At 40.2% G+C, this 13,149-nt stretch overlaps 1 protein-coding gene across 3 annotated transcripts in view; it reads right to left on the bottom strand.

Annotated features, from left to right (window-relative positions):
* Window positions 1-3,656: 3,656 nt before the first annotated feature.
* NCKAP1 (NCK associated protein 1) overlaps window positions 3,657-13,149 on the bottom strand; it is a 103,910-nt gene continuing 94,417 nt past the window's right edge. For all 3 annotated transcript variants that reach the window (XM_075829543.1, XM_075829542.1, XM_075829541.1), the window contains 6 exons: window positions 12,339-12,419; window positions 9,398-9,491; window positions 5,764-5,880; window positions 5,554-5,663; window positions 5,037-5,126; window positions 3,657-4,660 (listed from right to left, as the gene is read on the bottom strand). In XM_075829543.1, the coding sequence (XP_075685658.1) occupies window positions 4,544-4,660; window positions 5,037-5,126; window positions 5,554-5,663; window positions 5,764-5,880; window positions 9,398-9,491; window positions 12,339-12,419 (609 nt within the window). In that variant the 3' untranslated portion in view covers window positions 3,657-4,543. The remainder of the gene's footprint in view (window positions 4,661-5,036; window positions 5,127-5,553; window positions 5,664-5,763; window positions 5,881-9,397; window positions 9,492-12,338; window positions 12,420-13,149) is intronic.

The raw sequence follows: 13,149 nt of genomic DNA on the forward strand, positions 1-13,149 counted from the left end.
TCTAGTTGGTAGCCATGATCTATTATATCTAGGATCCAGGGGGAAGGGGAGATTTTCCGGGCTGCCAAAAAATTATTTAACCTGCCCCCTACCGGACCTCTGGCGTCACTGTGGAGGCTGGCGGGATTGATTGTCCCTGTTGAACAGGAAATTCTTTCCTTTGCCCTTATACGGTTGGAATTTTGAGGACTCCTGCAATCTTGTCCACTTCCAAAACGATTCCTCTTTTGGGTCCGAAAGGATTTCCGCTGCTGAAAAAAAATGAACCGGAAATACACGCTTTCTCCTTTCCCCCAGGCCCTGGAACATGTGATCCTGAACGGAAAGTGGTTCCTTAGTATTCTCTATATTCTTGGTGGCCCGAATGGCTTTCAGAAGACATTCAGTATCTTCCATCATACTGCAGGGCATACCGGTAGGATCATCTGATGAGCCTGAATCAATCTAAGAATTTCCCCTTCATCTGGGCCATCAGAAGCTGTGAAGAAGGTATAGAGGACTGATGAAAACTGGAAGTAGAAGGCCTAGGAGACCTGGCATCTATCTGGGGAGTAATAGCGGAGATAACTTCTTCCTTTATAATAGATTTTATGCTATCCAAAAATTATGGCGTTTCATCCACCACTAATTTCTGAATGCATTTTGAGCATAATGCCTTCTTATATGAGGACGACAGTGACTTCTTACAGACTCCACATTTCTTTATAGGCCGCTTAGGCTGAGCAGTTTCCTTAAATAAAAGCACAAACAAGTGTTATATTAAGGTAAACTCTTAGGAGAAAGGAAGAAGTCACAAAACAACTTCAGCCCGCAACTTAGTATAAGGGAGAATTAAGTATAAAAGGAGGAGGGACATACTGGGCCAGGGGCAACCACAGGATTTGCAGACTTGTGGGGATCCGCCACATCAGAGGAGACCGACATGGTTTAGGAAACGCTGGAATTACTTACCAGCAGTCTTATTTCAAATCTGGCGCCAGTTCTCCTTAAGCTCCACCTCATGGCTGTTTCACACTCCTCCGGGTATCAGCGTCATTACGACTATGCTCGCGTGCGCGTCATAGGTCCGCGTCAAATAACATGTGACCAGGGATGCTGAAACCCAGGAGGAGAAACAGGATACTCTGCTACAGGAATCCCCGTCCACCAGGTACCTCAGTACCAATCCTGGCTCCCGAACGGAACAGAGCCTTGGGCTGCCTCAAGCGGAAGACTTCTGCCATAGAGCAGGAGGGAAGCTCCAAGCCGCCCGCGACCCCGCTCACACTGCACCATTCCTCCGGACCTCACATTCGTGAGGGCCGGGCAGAGACAAGACTGGGCGGAAATCTTTTTCTTTCCTGCTCTCCCACAACGGCAGGAGACGTCCATGCTTCCCAGAGGGACAGGAAACAACTGGATAAGATGTGGAGGAGGGGCCTTTTATTTCTGTTTCAATGTTATTTCCTGTCCCTCAAGAGGCGGGGAATCCTCCTAGGAGTGCCGTTGTGGAGTTGCCAGGAAAAGAAGTTTACAAAGAGGAACAAATGAAGGAAGACAAACAAGAGAGTGGAAATAGTGGAGGATATGAGCCCTTGCACAAAATGGAGCACATTTATGAAGACTGGCCAGTCTGAAGAACCACTGTACTTCAACATGCCACAAACTACTGAATGTCGGGCTATATCTACAATTGTTTACCTTAACTTTGCTTTGAGAACAGTTGGTAAATCTTCGTTTTCCAGTCTACTGATTTACTTTTTTTCAGACCCATATGACAATCAAAACTGACAATGTATCTAAAATGTAGGTATAATTTTTGGAACTACCAAGGTTCCTGGCATAGGATCCAGCTATACTCTGCAGCCTTCAATTTGCCATAAAACCTTTGCCGTTGGCATTGTGGGGGAAGAGGTAGTTTGGGACGTTCCCTATACCATACGGACACCTGGAATTAGACGTCAGTATAGTGTAAGTAAATGGAGTTGGCGAGTACAGCTGGTGAGGTCACTCACCAGCATAAGCCTTCACGCTTGCTCTATTCTGAAGCAGGGAGCCAGAAGAGGGGCAACAGTGGAATGGAAGAGCGGTGAGCATTTATTTTTTTAATGCCCTCACCAGGGCTTAATTTACCACACAAGGGCAGATAAAGATTATGCACAGTACAAGGTTTAAACCTCAATAATATTAACATAGAACTACAGTTTCCGTTACTTTTTGGTTTCAGACCTTGTGCTCTGATCAGGCCAAGACTAGAGGTGAGCACAGCAATTCGCTTGTTTTGCCATTTTGTTGATTTTCTGACCCATATAATACAAAATACGAGTGAAAAGATTTTTTATATTCTTTTTCTCATAAATTCCACAAAAGCCCATCTCAAACCTGGTGCATTAAAATTTCCCAAATGCTTCGTAAGGGAAGACTAATTTGCAAAAAACAAATTTGGCAAACATTTTACTAACCTCAGGAGCGTGAAGTTTACTTCATATAGAATATTTCTATTTTATCAGCCATGTAATCCGATTGTGTAGTAAGCAGCCTGGCTAGAGGAGGAAGATACAGCTGCTTGTAAACGGTTAATCTGCTAGAGGAGGACGAGGAGACAGCTGCATGTTAATGGTTAGGCTGGGGCTAGACATAGAATTTTTTTAGTGAGCGATAAATCGCTGTCCATGGAAATGCATGGAGTAGCTTGAAAATCTCTTCAAAATTGCTCCAGTCAAGAGATTTGCTAGCGTTTTTTTTTGTTTATCGCTACATGCTTAGATTTCAGAGCTACACACTTGTCAGGGGCAATTTTGAAGAGATTTTCAAGCTATTCAATGCATTCCTTTGGACTGCAATTTATCACATTGTTTTTTTTTCTAGCATTCCCATGGACAGCAATTTATCGTTCACTACAAAATAAAAGACTAGGTCTCGCCCCAGCCTAAATCTGCTAGAGGAGAAGACACCTGCTTGTAAAGTTGTAATCTGCTAGGAGAAAGCCGCTTGTAAGGGTTAATCAGTCTACCACTACATACATACAGCCAGCAGAAGTCACTGAGGAGAAAGCTGTGACAGCATTAACCTGCTTTTTCTGGCCTCTTCATCCTGCTCCATAATACACTGAAATCATCTTACAAAGCTTATTATAGAACATCCGGCATAAAGTAGGATAGCAGCGGACATCTTCCCTGTACACATGCTGCACACTCACAGTGGACTCTCACAGCTTAGAAGCAGGTCTCACAGAGCAGTCAATATCTTGTGAGACTGACTGCTCACTGCTGTCAACTTCAGCTAAAGTCGTCGCTCTTTTTTAAGAGGCCAGATCTATTAACAGGACATTTTTTTAATTTTCATGATTATATATATTTAACAGAGGTTTTATATTTTGGCCTGCTATTAATTCATGATGTTTCGCAGGAGATAGGTCCTCTTTAATATTGTAGTTATACATATACTAAGTGAAAACTTTATGCTCTATAAATTGTGTTTCTGCTCCTGTACCCTGCAGTGTGACCATAAAAATACATCCTGCTGTAATCAATGGACTTCAATTCCATTGTCTGTTCATAATGAACATCAATGTATATGTGCGGTCGATAACTCAAAAACAGGTCAACAATAGAAGTCCAGAGCATCCGATTCCACCCTCTTCAGGCCAAGAAATAAAAGAAATCCAAACAAGAGTATACAATGATCAGACACTGTGTTTCGATACAGTCTAGTGTTTATTGTATGTTATGGAAGGTACACTTGAATTTCAAAAAGTTAAAACATATAAAAGTGGTTAAGGGAAAAAAAACAATGTATCAACATTTGATAAATGCGTAAGAATGTCTTATCATACCATATAGCAGGGTACAATGGTAATGTTAATGCCAACATAGCATTGTGGAAATTAGTCTAAAAAAAGTTATACTATGCTTTTTACAAACAACATTTTCTGCTGCTTAAAATACCAGGGCCGAGCTCCGTCATATTGAGAAATGTTCCTTAGCTTTGTTCAGATATGAAGGAAGATGCATTGGAAGGAGGGGGAAGAAACAAATGATGCAATTACTTCACGGAAATCACAGAATCACCTGTCCAAACCGGTATCGATAAGAACATAATAAGGTACAGATTATAATTCTCCCTATATGAAATAATTTACACACAGATGTATGTCACCTATACCACCATCTAAAATAAATCACTAAATACATTTTTGAAATAAACAAGCAATATTTTGCATGATCAAATATCAAAACAGCCAAAAAGTAGTGTGTATTTTTGTCCCTCTATTTTTTTGATTCTTTGCATATAACTGTCCAGAAACAAAATCTCTTATTTTTGTTATATTTTTTTGTATATTTTTTTTTTTTTTATCATTGTAGTGAAGTGCAACCAACCAAGCTTATCTGGTAGTACAACTGCATAAAGAAACCACTGGTCAAAAATACAATGGAATGGGGAAAGAGTTTTAAGTCACAAAACTGTTTTTCTTTTCCAAACCATTAAGCAAAGTACTCCACAGTTTTTAGAAGATGATGACGAGCCGATACACACTCGTGCCATGTTTTCATGGAGCAAATATTTATGAGGAGGATGTGACACTTTGTTTGTAAACTGCATGGTAAGCGTTTCTCAGTAAGACGTATGGGAAACAAGACTCCAGCAAGTCCATGGTCAGGAATGGTGACTCTTGCACAATCTGTTAGGAAATACAAAATAGGTCAATGTGAAATACAACATCATCTCTGTTTTTCTTTTCCTCGTAGAAACCTTAAAGTGGTCGTACCAGAATCAAAAAGGACTACATATCCACAGAATAGGTGATCATTTTCTGATCGCTGGGGGCCACATTGCTGGGACTCCAACCGATCATGAGAATGTGGGTCCGGAACCCCCTGTTCCTCATCACTGATGGACTGCAGTGAGGAGGACATGTGCGTTGCCGCTCCATTCAAAGTCTACGGGAATGACTAAAAATACAGGATCTAACCAGAATCCCTTATACTTCCTAATTCAAATGATTTACATGAACCCAAATCTACTGGAGCGATATATTTAGTTGCTTCTCAACTTACCATATCTAGCAGCAGATAAACAGATTCCCTGTTTCTTGTAGTTGTTTTATCGGTCTCTTGGCCGATTTTCAGCAAGCTGGAAGATGCAAGCTGTGGAAAAGAGACAGATATTACTGCAATATGTCCTCAGAATCCTGCATATAGTAGTCAAGAAATGTTCCCATAAGCAATCACTGCGGTATGTGACCTTTGAAAACGCAATGCTTTAAAGGCAAAAGAGTATCTATAAAGACACAGACCGCGCTGAATACAGCTGACCTTCCAGACACTGTGTTATATCATGTCAGTAATGGTCTTAAAACCTTAGCAATTATGGATGACAGATGCCGCAAAAAAATTAACGCAAACCAACGTTAATAAGTAACCAGAATCTAACCAATACATTTAAATACATTTTCTACATATCAAATGACTGGTTAAATCCGATCACAGCAGTTATAAAATCACTAAACAACAATGGAAAAGTTAGCATGAAAGAGAAAGCCCCCAGATGTCTTAGATGGCGAGATATACATACAGCCAAGAATTCTTTAAGACGATCTTCAATGCTCCCTTTGTGAATAGTAAACAAGGCTGCAGCAATCTGGTTGATGGCCTTTGCCAGGCAATGGATGTTATTGCAGTGACCTAAGAACCCAAAGCAAACGGGTAAGATTGTGTACAGCTGTTCGGTATTTCAGCACAGCCTGCAGGATTACTGGATATCAGCGGGATAACATTACAATACCTTCTATGGCCGGGCTGTATTGTGACATGACGTTACTAGCCAAGGTTGGCAAAGAAACTGCCACAAACACCATGAGAAGACAAGCAATCTTATATTCTTCCTCTGGACTGATAGTTTCTGGAGGGAATAAAAAGACAGATAATTTAAATATTTTAAGTTCTGCAAGCACCGTGCCATGTCTACCACATTATAAATTCCTATTAAGACTAAAAAGTTTAAAAAAAAAAAGTTAATAGAAGCAAGAGATTCCCATATCAACTTCAACGAGCGCTTTTTATTTGAATGGACCATATACATAGTTACATTGTTCGTACGGTTGAAAAAAGGCATGTCCATCAAGTTCAACCAAGGGATGGGAAAGGGGAAGTAAAAAATTTCTACACATAGGAGCTAATATTTTTTGGTTCTAGGAAATGATCTAAGCCTTTTTTAAAGCCATCTACTGTGACCGGCTCCTGCGGTGACTATTCCACAGTAAAGGATTGTCGCCTCTGCAGGTTGAACCTTTCTTTTTCCAGACGGAGGGAGTGCCCCTTTGTTTTTTGAGGGGGTTTTACATGGAACAGGATTTCACCATATTTTTTGTATGTGCCATTCATATATTTATATAAGTTAATCTTGTCCCCCCTTAGTCGTCTCTTTTCAAGGCTAAAAAGGTTTAATTCTTTTAAGCTTTCCTCATAACTTCTCCATGCCCCTTATTAGCTTCGTTGCTCTTCTTTGTATTTTTTCCAACTCCAGGGCATCCTTTCTATGAACTGGAGCCCAGAACTGAACTGCATATTCTAGATGAGGCCTCACTAATGCTATGTAAAGTGGTAATATTACATCCCTGTCCCGCGAGTCCATGCCTCTTTTAATACACGACAATATCTTGCTGGCCTTTGAAGAAGCTGATTGACACTGCATGCTGTTATTTCGTTTATGATCTACAAGTACACCCAGATCCTTCTCAACAAGTGACTCCCCCAGTGTAGCTCCCCTTAAGGCTTATTAAGCATTGTACAACCACCAGCTATCTTTTTAAGGCAAGTAGTGAGTGGACTCCGCTGTTCGCGACAGTTAAAGGCCCCATGAAGAAGGCAGAAGTTATAGTTAAGATAATAAAGGCCATTTCTGTATCATTGCTGCCTGCATGGCATTCATGCTTAAAAGTGTTTGTCCAGGCACAAAAAATTAATAAAACAGCTCAGAATGATGTATAAAAACATAAAAAAACATACCTCACAGACCCCGGCTGGTCTCTGTAGTTCCTGCTGCAGCAATGACGTCCAGAGACAGGGACTTGTGACTAATATACTAATCACTGGCCGCAGCAGTGACTTGTACAGCCAGCGATTGGCTGCAGTGGTCATGTGTCCCTCTGTCAAGATGTTATCAGTGTAGCCGGAAGTACAGAGACCGGCGAGGTATCAGTGACTACGGCTTAGTTATTTTTGTACTCTATTCTAAAATTTAGAAATATATTTTTTTGTGGCTGGACAACCCCTTTAACCCCTTGGCGACATGTCATGTACGTGACAGCCGCCAAGTGAAAAAATGGAGTGCATTCCATACCGAGCGGGCGTCAGGTGTATGTTACAGCTGACACCCCAGTGCAATGGGGGGAATCGAAGATTACCTATACTCCACCCGTTTAACTACTTAAATGTCGGGGTCAAGAGAGACTGCAGCATTTAAGCCATTAAAATAAGGGGGGAGGCCCCTCTGTCGTGCCATCAGACCCCCCCTGACGGACAGTCAGTATGGTGATATACTGCAATACAGTAGTATTGCAGTAAACCATGCAAGCGGTCCAACTGGTTCAAGTCCCCAAGGGGACTAATAAAAAAAGTAAAATACAGTTAAAATTTGTAATAATGTACAAAAAAAAATATTAAACGTTAAACAAAAAACTTCTTATATTTTTCCTAAATTAGTTAAAAAAAAAAATAAAAAAAAAAGTTTACATAGATGGCATGTTATTTAACCTGCTCTGGTGATCAAAAAGTCGCATGTACCCCAAAACTGTACCAATAACAATGACAGCTCGCCCCGCAAAAAGTAAGCGATCAATAAGCTAAAATCTACTGAAAAATAATAAAGTTATGGCTCTCCGAAAGTGGCGACACAAAACTATTTTGTTTTTTTAACAAAAAGTTTTTTCTTTGTAAAAGTGGTAAAACATGAAAGAAACAATATAAATTTGTTATCTCCATAATCCTATCAACCCGTGGAATAAAGTTAACATGTCGTTTTTACTGCACAATATAAGTTGTAAATATGAAACCCAAAAAAACAAAAAGGTGGATTCGCTGTTTTTTTCCCATTCCTTCCCACAAAAACGACAACTTATCCCGCAAAAAACAAGCCCTCATACAGCTATGTCAATGGAAAAATATAAAAGTTATGGCTTTTGGAATGCGGAGAGAAAAAACTGAAAAGGAAAATCCGAAAAATGGCTGCATCTCCGACAGGTTAATAATGATTGCAATGTGGCAAAACCAACAAAATAGATAAAACTGAAAGTGGATGTAATAAAATTCACCAAACCACAAAACTAACCACAAGAATAGTCCTCATTAAAGAGTCTCTGTAACCACATTATAAGTGCCCTATCTCCTATATAAGGAGATCGGCGCTGTAATGTAGGTGACAGTAATGCTTTTTATTTAGAAAAACAATCTATTTTAAACCGCTTTATGAGCGATTTTTAGCTTTATGCTAATTAGTTTCTTAATGCCCCAAGTGGCCGTGTTTTAACTTTAGACCAAGTGGGCATTGTACAGAGGAGTGTATGACGCTGACCAATCAGTGACCAATCAGCGTCATGCACTTCTCTCCATTCATTTACACTGCACTAGCGATATAGTTATAGCATTATGTGCAGCTACATACACACACTAACATTACTGCAGTGTCCTGATAATGAATATACATCACTATCAGCCTGGACGTCATGTTTATTCAGAATCCTGACACTTCTGAATCTTTTCTGTGAGATTCCAGCAAGGCAAACGTAATCTCGTTTGAAATGATAGGTTACATCGTAATCTCGCGAGATTACGTTGGTCTTGCTGTAAATCTCAGACGCTACAGACGTGTCAGGATTCTGAATAAACATCACGTCCTGGCTGGTAGTGATGTATATTCATTATTAGGACACTGCAGTAATGTTATGCTGTGTGTATGTAGCTGCACATAACGATATAGCTATATCGCTAGTGCAGTGCAAATGAATGGAGAGACGTGTATGACGCTGATTGGTCACTGATTGGTCAGCGTCATACACTCCTCTATACAACGCCCACTTGGTCTAAAGTTAAAACACGCCCACTTGGGCATTAAGAAACTCATTAGCATAAAGGTAAAAATCGCTCATAAAGTGGTTTAAAATAGATCGTTTTTCTAAATAAAAAGCACTGCTGTCACCTACATTATAGCGCCAATCTCCTTATATAGGAGATAGGGCACTTATAATGTGGTGCCTCTTTAAACCACTGTGGCTGTTTAGAATTAAAAAATAAAAAGTTAAATAAAATAACTACGGGAATAATCATTATGCATAATTAGGGGATAAAACTGGGCTTTACAAATGTAAATCTCGCATATTATGAATCCCTACTATTCTTATATTACGTTCTATACGACATACCAGATTTTTGAGATGACAATGCCACAACCAGGGCTGGGTCAATTTCACATGGCAAACCGGCAGCTGATGACAATTCGTACACATTCATTGCAACCTTAAAAAAAAAAAATTAAGCAAAATTAAAAAAAAAAAAAAAACATAATTATTCTGCAGTGCAGCGGACTTAATCTTGCATAATTTGTTAATCTCACAATAGCACATGAGGGTCATCCTTCCTACTCGGACTAGAATCTTAGGCTTCTTGTTCTGCCTCAAGCCTTCAGATATATTAAAATCTTCTATGAGCACTTGGGCATGATTGTTTATTGGTGCACATCACTCCATCACGAATTGAATAAAGGTTGTACTAACTAAAGGTCTTCGTATTGAAAATGGATCGGTCTTTTACTATGCCTGAACGGTGTCTTTTCTTCGCATCCTGGTGCCTTGGATTCTCTTTGTTGTCAAATTTTCTGGTGAAGGTGGAACAGCATGCCAAACAAAGCACAGGATTCTATGTGTGTGGCCCCCCCATTATATAGGACTCTATATAATACATCTTGAGTTCAAAGGCAGGCAAACCAAAGTAATAAATGGAATGGATGGACTATCAAAATTGGGGTAATTTAGTTTCGAAAAAAAACTGAGGGGTGACCGAATAACTATGTATCAATAATTCAAAGGTCAATACCGAGATCTCGCTCATGATCTTGTCATACCCAGTACTGTAACTCTAATATGAGGACATCCTTTAAGTCTAGGGAAAAGAAGGTTTCTACACCAACATAGAAGGGGATTCTTTACTGTAAGGCTGGATTCACACGAGCATGTTCCGTCCGTAAAGGACAGAACGTATTTTGGAAGGGGCTCCTAGCATCATAGTTTTGTATGACGCTAGAAGTCCCTGCCTCTCCATTGAACTACTGTCCCGTACTCAAAACATGATTACAGTACCGGACAGTTGTCCCGCAGTGATGCAGGGACTCCTAGCGTCGTACATAACTATGATGCTAGGAGCCTGGCTACCTGCAGTGTGTTCGGTCCGGGACTTGCGGCCGAAATACGTTCCGTCCTTTATGGACCGCACATGCTCGTGTGAATCCAGCCTAAGAGCAGTAAGTCTATGGAACACTCTGCCAGAGGAAGTTGTTGTGGTGAATTCACTAAAAGAGTTTATAAGGGACCTGGCTTTTGCATCATAAATCAACTTTGTAGGATAGTAGGCTGAACTGAATGGACTTTCAGAACTCTGAAAAAACTATGCAAATTAAGGAATGGCAAAAAAAAATAATGGTTATATGTGGGAGGTGCCTAAAAAATTACAACCTAAAGGCCATCGACAACTTTGACATGTTAAAATTATTTTTATATATCTTAGTGGTTACCTGAAGGTGTAAAAAAAAGTTGCACTATGTTTTAGGCTGCAATCTCCATTCATTTTTGACCCCCTGATACGAAGTTTGCAACCGGTTTATAGTTTCAGATTTTCTCAGGTGGATGGGGGCCCTTAAAGGGCGTGTGTGTGTGTGCAGGATGCTGCTGCCTTCACTAGCCCTCATGTAATAGCACAACTTCATTCCTGTACGGCTTTCTCCATCTACAGCCCATGAGGGATCTTGTGCTGACAGAGACAGATTCTGAACAGTGTAGGATTCTCCCCCTCCCATGTGCTCTCCTCCCTATCTGCACTTTGATACAGTACAACTTGTGTAATCTGCCCACCATAAAGACTCGGATGCTTTTCCCTCTTCCCACACTCTCTTTCTGCTGCTATCTCTAACACTGAGTAGGAAGGGGGAGATCAGAGAGCCAACACAGCCAGGAACAGTGTACTGTTGGATCTATGTCAGAACCTACAACAGTAAAATGGTAGGGAAAACTAAATTAAGACTATTTAAAAAGGTGCCTCATTTTGAAGCCCAGTGGATCAGTTGGACCTCATAGAAATCGCTTAGAGCCTTCTGTTAGTTTTGAGAACTCATCAGTTTAGGACAGAAATAGATTCTTTACTATGGATAGCTGCACCAGGTTTAGTAGATTTTGGTTTAATAGTTGTTTCTTCCTAGCTGGCCTCTGTAATCGTGGCGTGGAAAACCCTACTTTTTCTAGAGACACACATTTACTAAGTGTTACTTCATCATACACTAGGAAGGGGTTATGTGTTTTATCGTTACACTGTACTCATAAATATCATTTAAAGTATTGATATAACAATGTTTTTGATAATATGAGATATTCCTGCAACACCTGTTTAGAAATGAATCTCTATCACAATGTTTTCTTCTGAGAATGTTATCAAAGCTCTACGTAGCGAAATATGCTCCTGATATGTGGGAATGTCTACTGATTTGCTATGTCTTCATTACCAAATAAAGAGTTTATAAAAAAAAAAGGTGCCTCATTTTGCATTTAGGAAGAGAATAAACCTAAAAAAAATTGTTTTAGCGCAAAGGTGTATTTAGCCTTTAAAAGAAACAATCCTGAAAAACCTAAAACAAAAAAAAAGTGTGTGTTATGCCCAGTGCAGGGCCTGATAAGGAATTTCATGTCACAGAGATTTAAAGAACAGAAGGAATCCCTGCGTCATGCACCTCCCCCTCAAGCCCAGCACTAGGCGCAACACAGTTGACATGAAATCAGCTTGCTTGGCGTGCTCTTTTAAAAATGTCACATCAGCAACTTCGATATTTGAGTGGTTCCTGATGTATTCACTGTACCGTCGAATGCAACCTATTATTGCCCACTAAATGGAGCGGAGGACTGTAAAGTTCCTCTATAGAGTTACTGATTGGAAGTCTAGAAAAAGAAAAGTCTTAAACCCCAAAAATGTATTTCACTCATCTCTAGCTCCGAGAAGCTCCAGAAACATGTGTAATATGTGTAACATGCGTGTATGTGAACACAACTGAAAGAAAGGTTGCACTCTAGCAGTGCGGGAAATTTTATGCAAGAGAGTTTTTACCTTCATGTCAGTCTCCCTTGGAATGTGATCCTTGAAGTCTTCAACGGAACTTACAAGGAAAGGAATGTGGTAAGATAAAACCTAAAAGTGGAATTGAAGACTATGTTAGAATGGCAAGCATCAGCAGATAAGACATTTTACTGTGCATTCAATAACCAGGTAATTCCAACGATTTACTAAAATACCAGACACGATCTGTCAGATAAATATAAAACAGAGAAGGCGGTAGTCTAGGGTTTTCATAGCGAACATTAACAAAAGCACTAAAAAGGAAGATTAAAGAATCCTGTAAAGCTGTGAAAGATTAGATTTCTAACATCACCTTTTCCACTCAGTTTTCTAAGTTGCCCCAATGACTCATTCACATTGACAAGATGTTATAGTTAACGCAAGTGATTATGAACAGATTTCATAGGGTTAAATTAAAAGCATTATTGTGTGCCGTACAGTTAATGCAAATATTAAAGGGGTTTTCTGGGCAAATACAAGTTTTGGCCCCTTTAATATGTAAATCAGCATTAGTTACATATAGATGGACGCCCTGGGGGTCAGATGCACTGTTCTGCTCTGTTTTACCGTTATCAGCACCAGTCACCTGACCAACAAGAACCGGTTTTCTGTGGGAGGACACTGAAATCGGCGGGCCATGAAAGGCACATCCAGAACGACATCCTCCCTCTCCTCCTCTTCATCCTGACGTCTAAACCCCTCCCTCTCCTCCTCTACATCTTGCCGCTCGCAAGCAGGAAGATGTATTTGGCCACATCATGGTAAGACGTGTCGACCACTGGAGGCGTGTTTAGCGCGGAGC

Source organism: Rhinoderma darwinii, chromosome 6 (assembly GCF_050947455.1).
Source record: "Rhinoderma darwinii isolate aRhiDar2 chromosome 6, aRhiDar2.hap1, whole genome shotgun sequence".
NCBI lineage: Eukaryota > Metazoa > Chordata > Amphibia > Anura > Rhinodermatidae > Rhinoderma > Rhinoderma darwinii.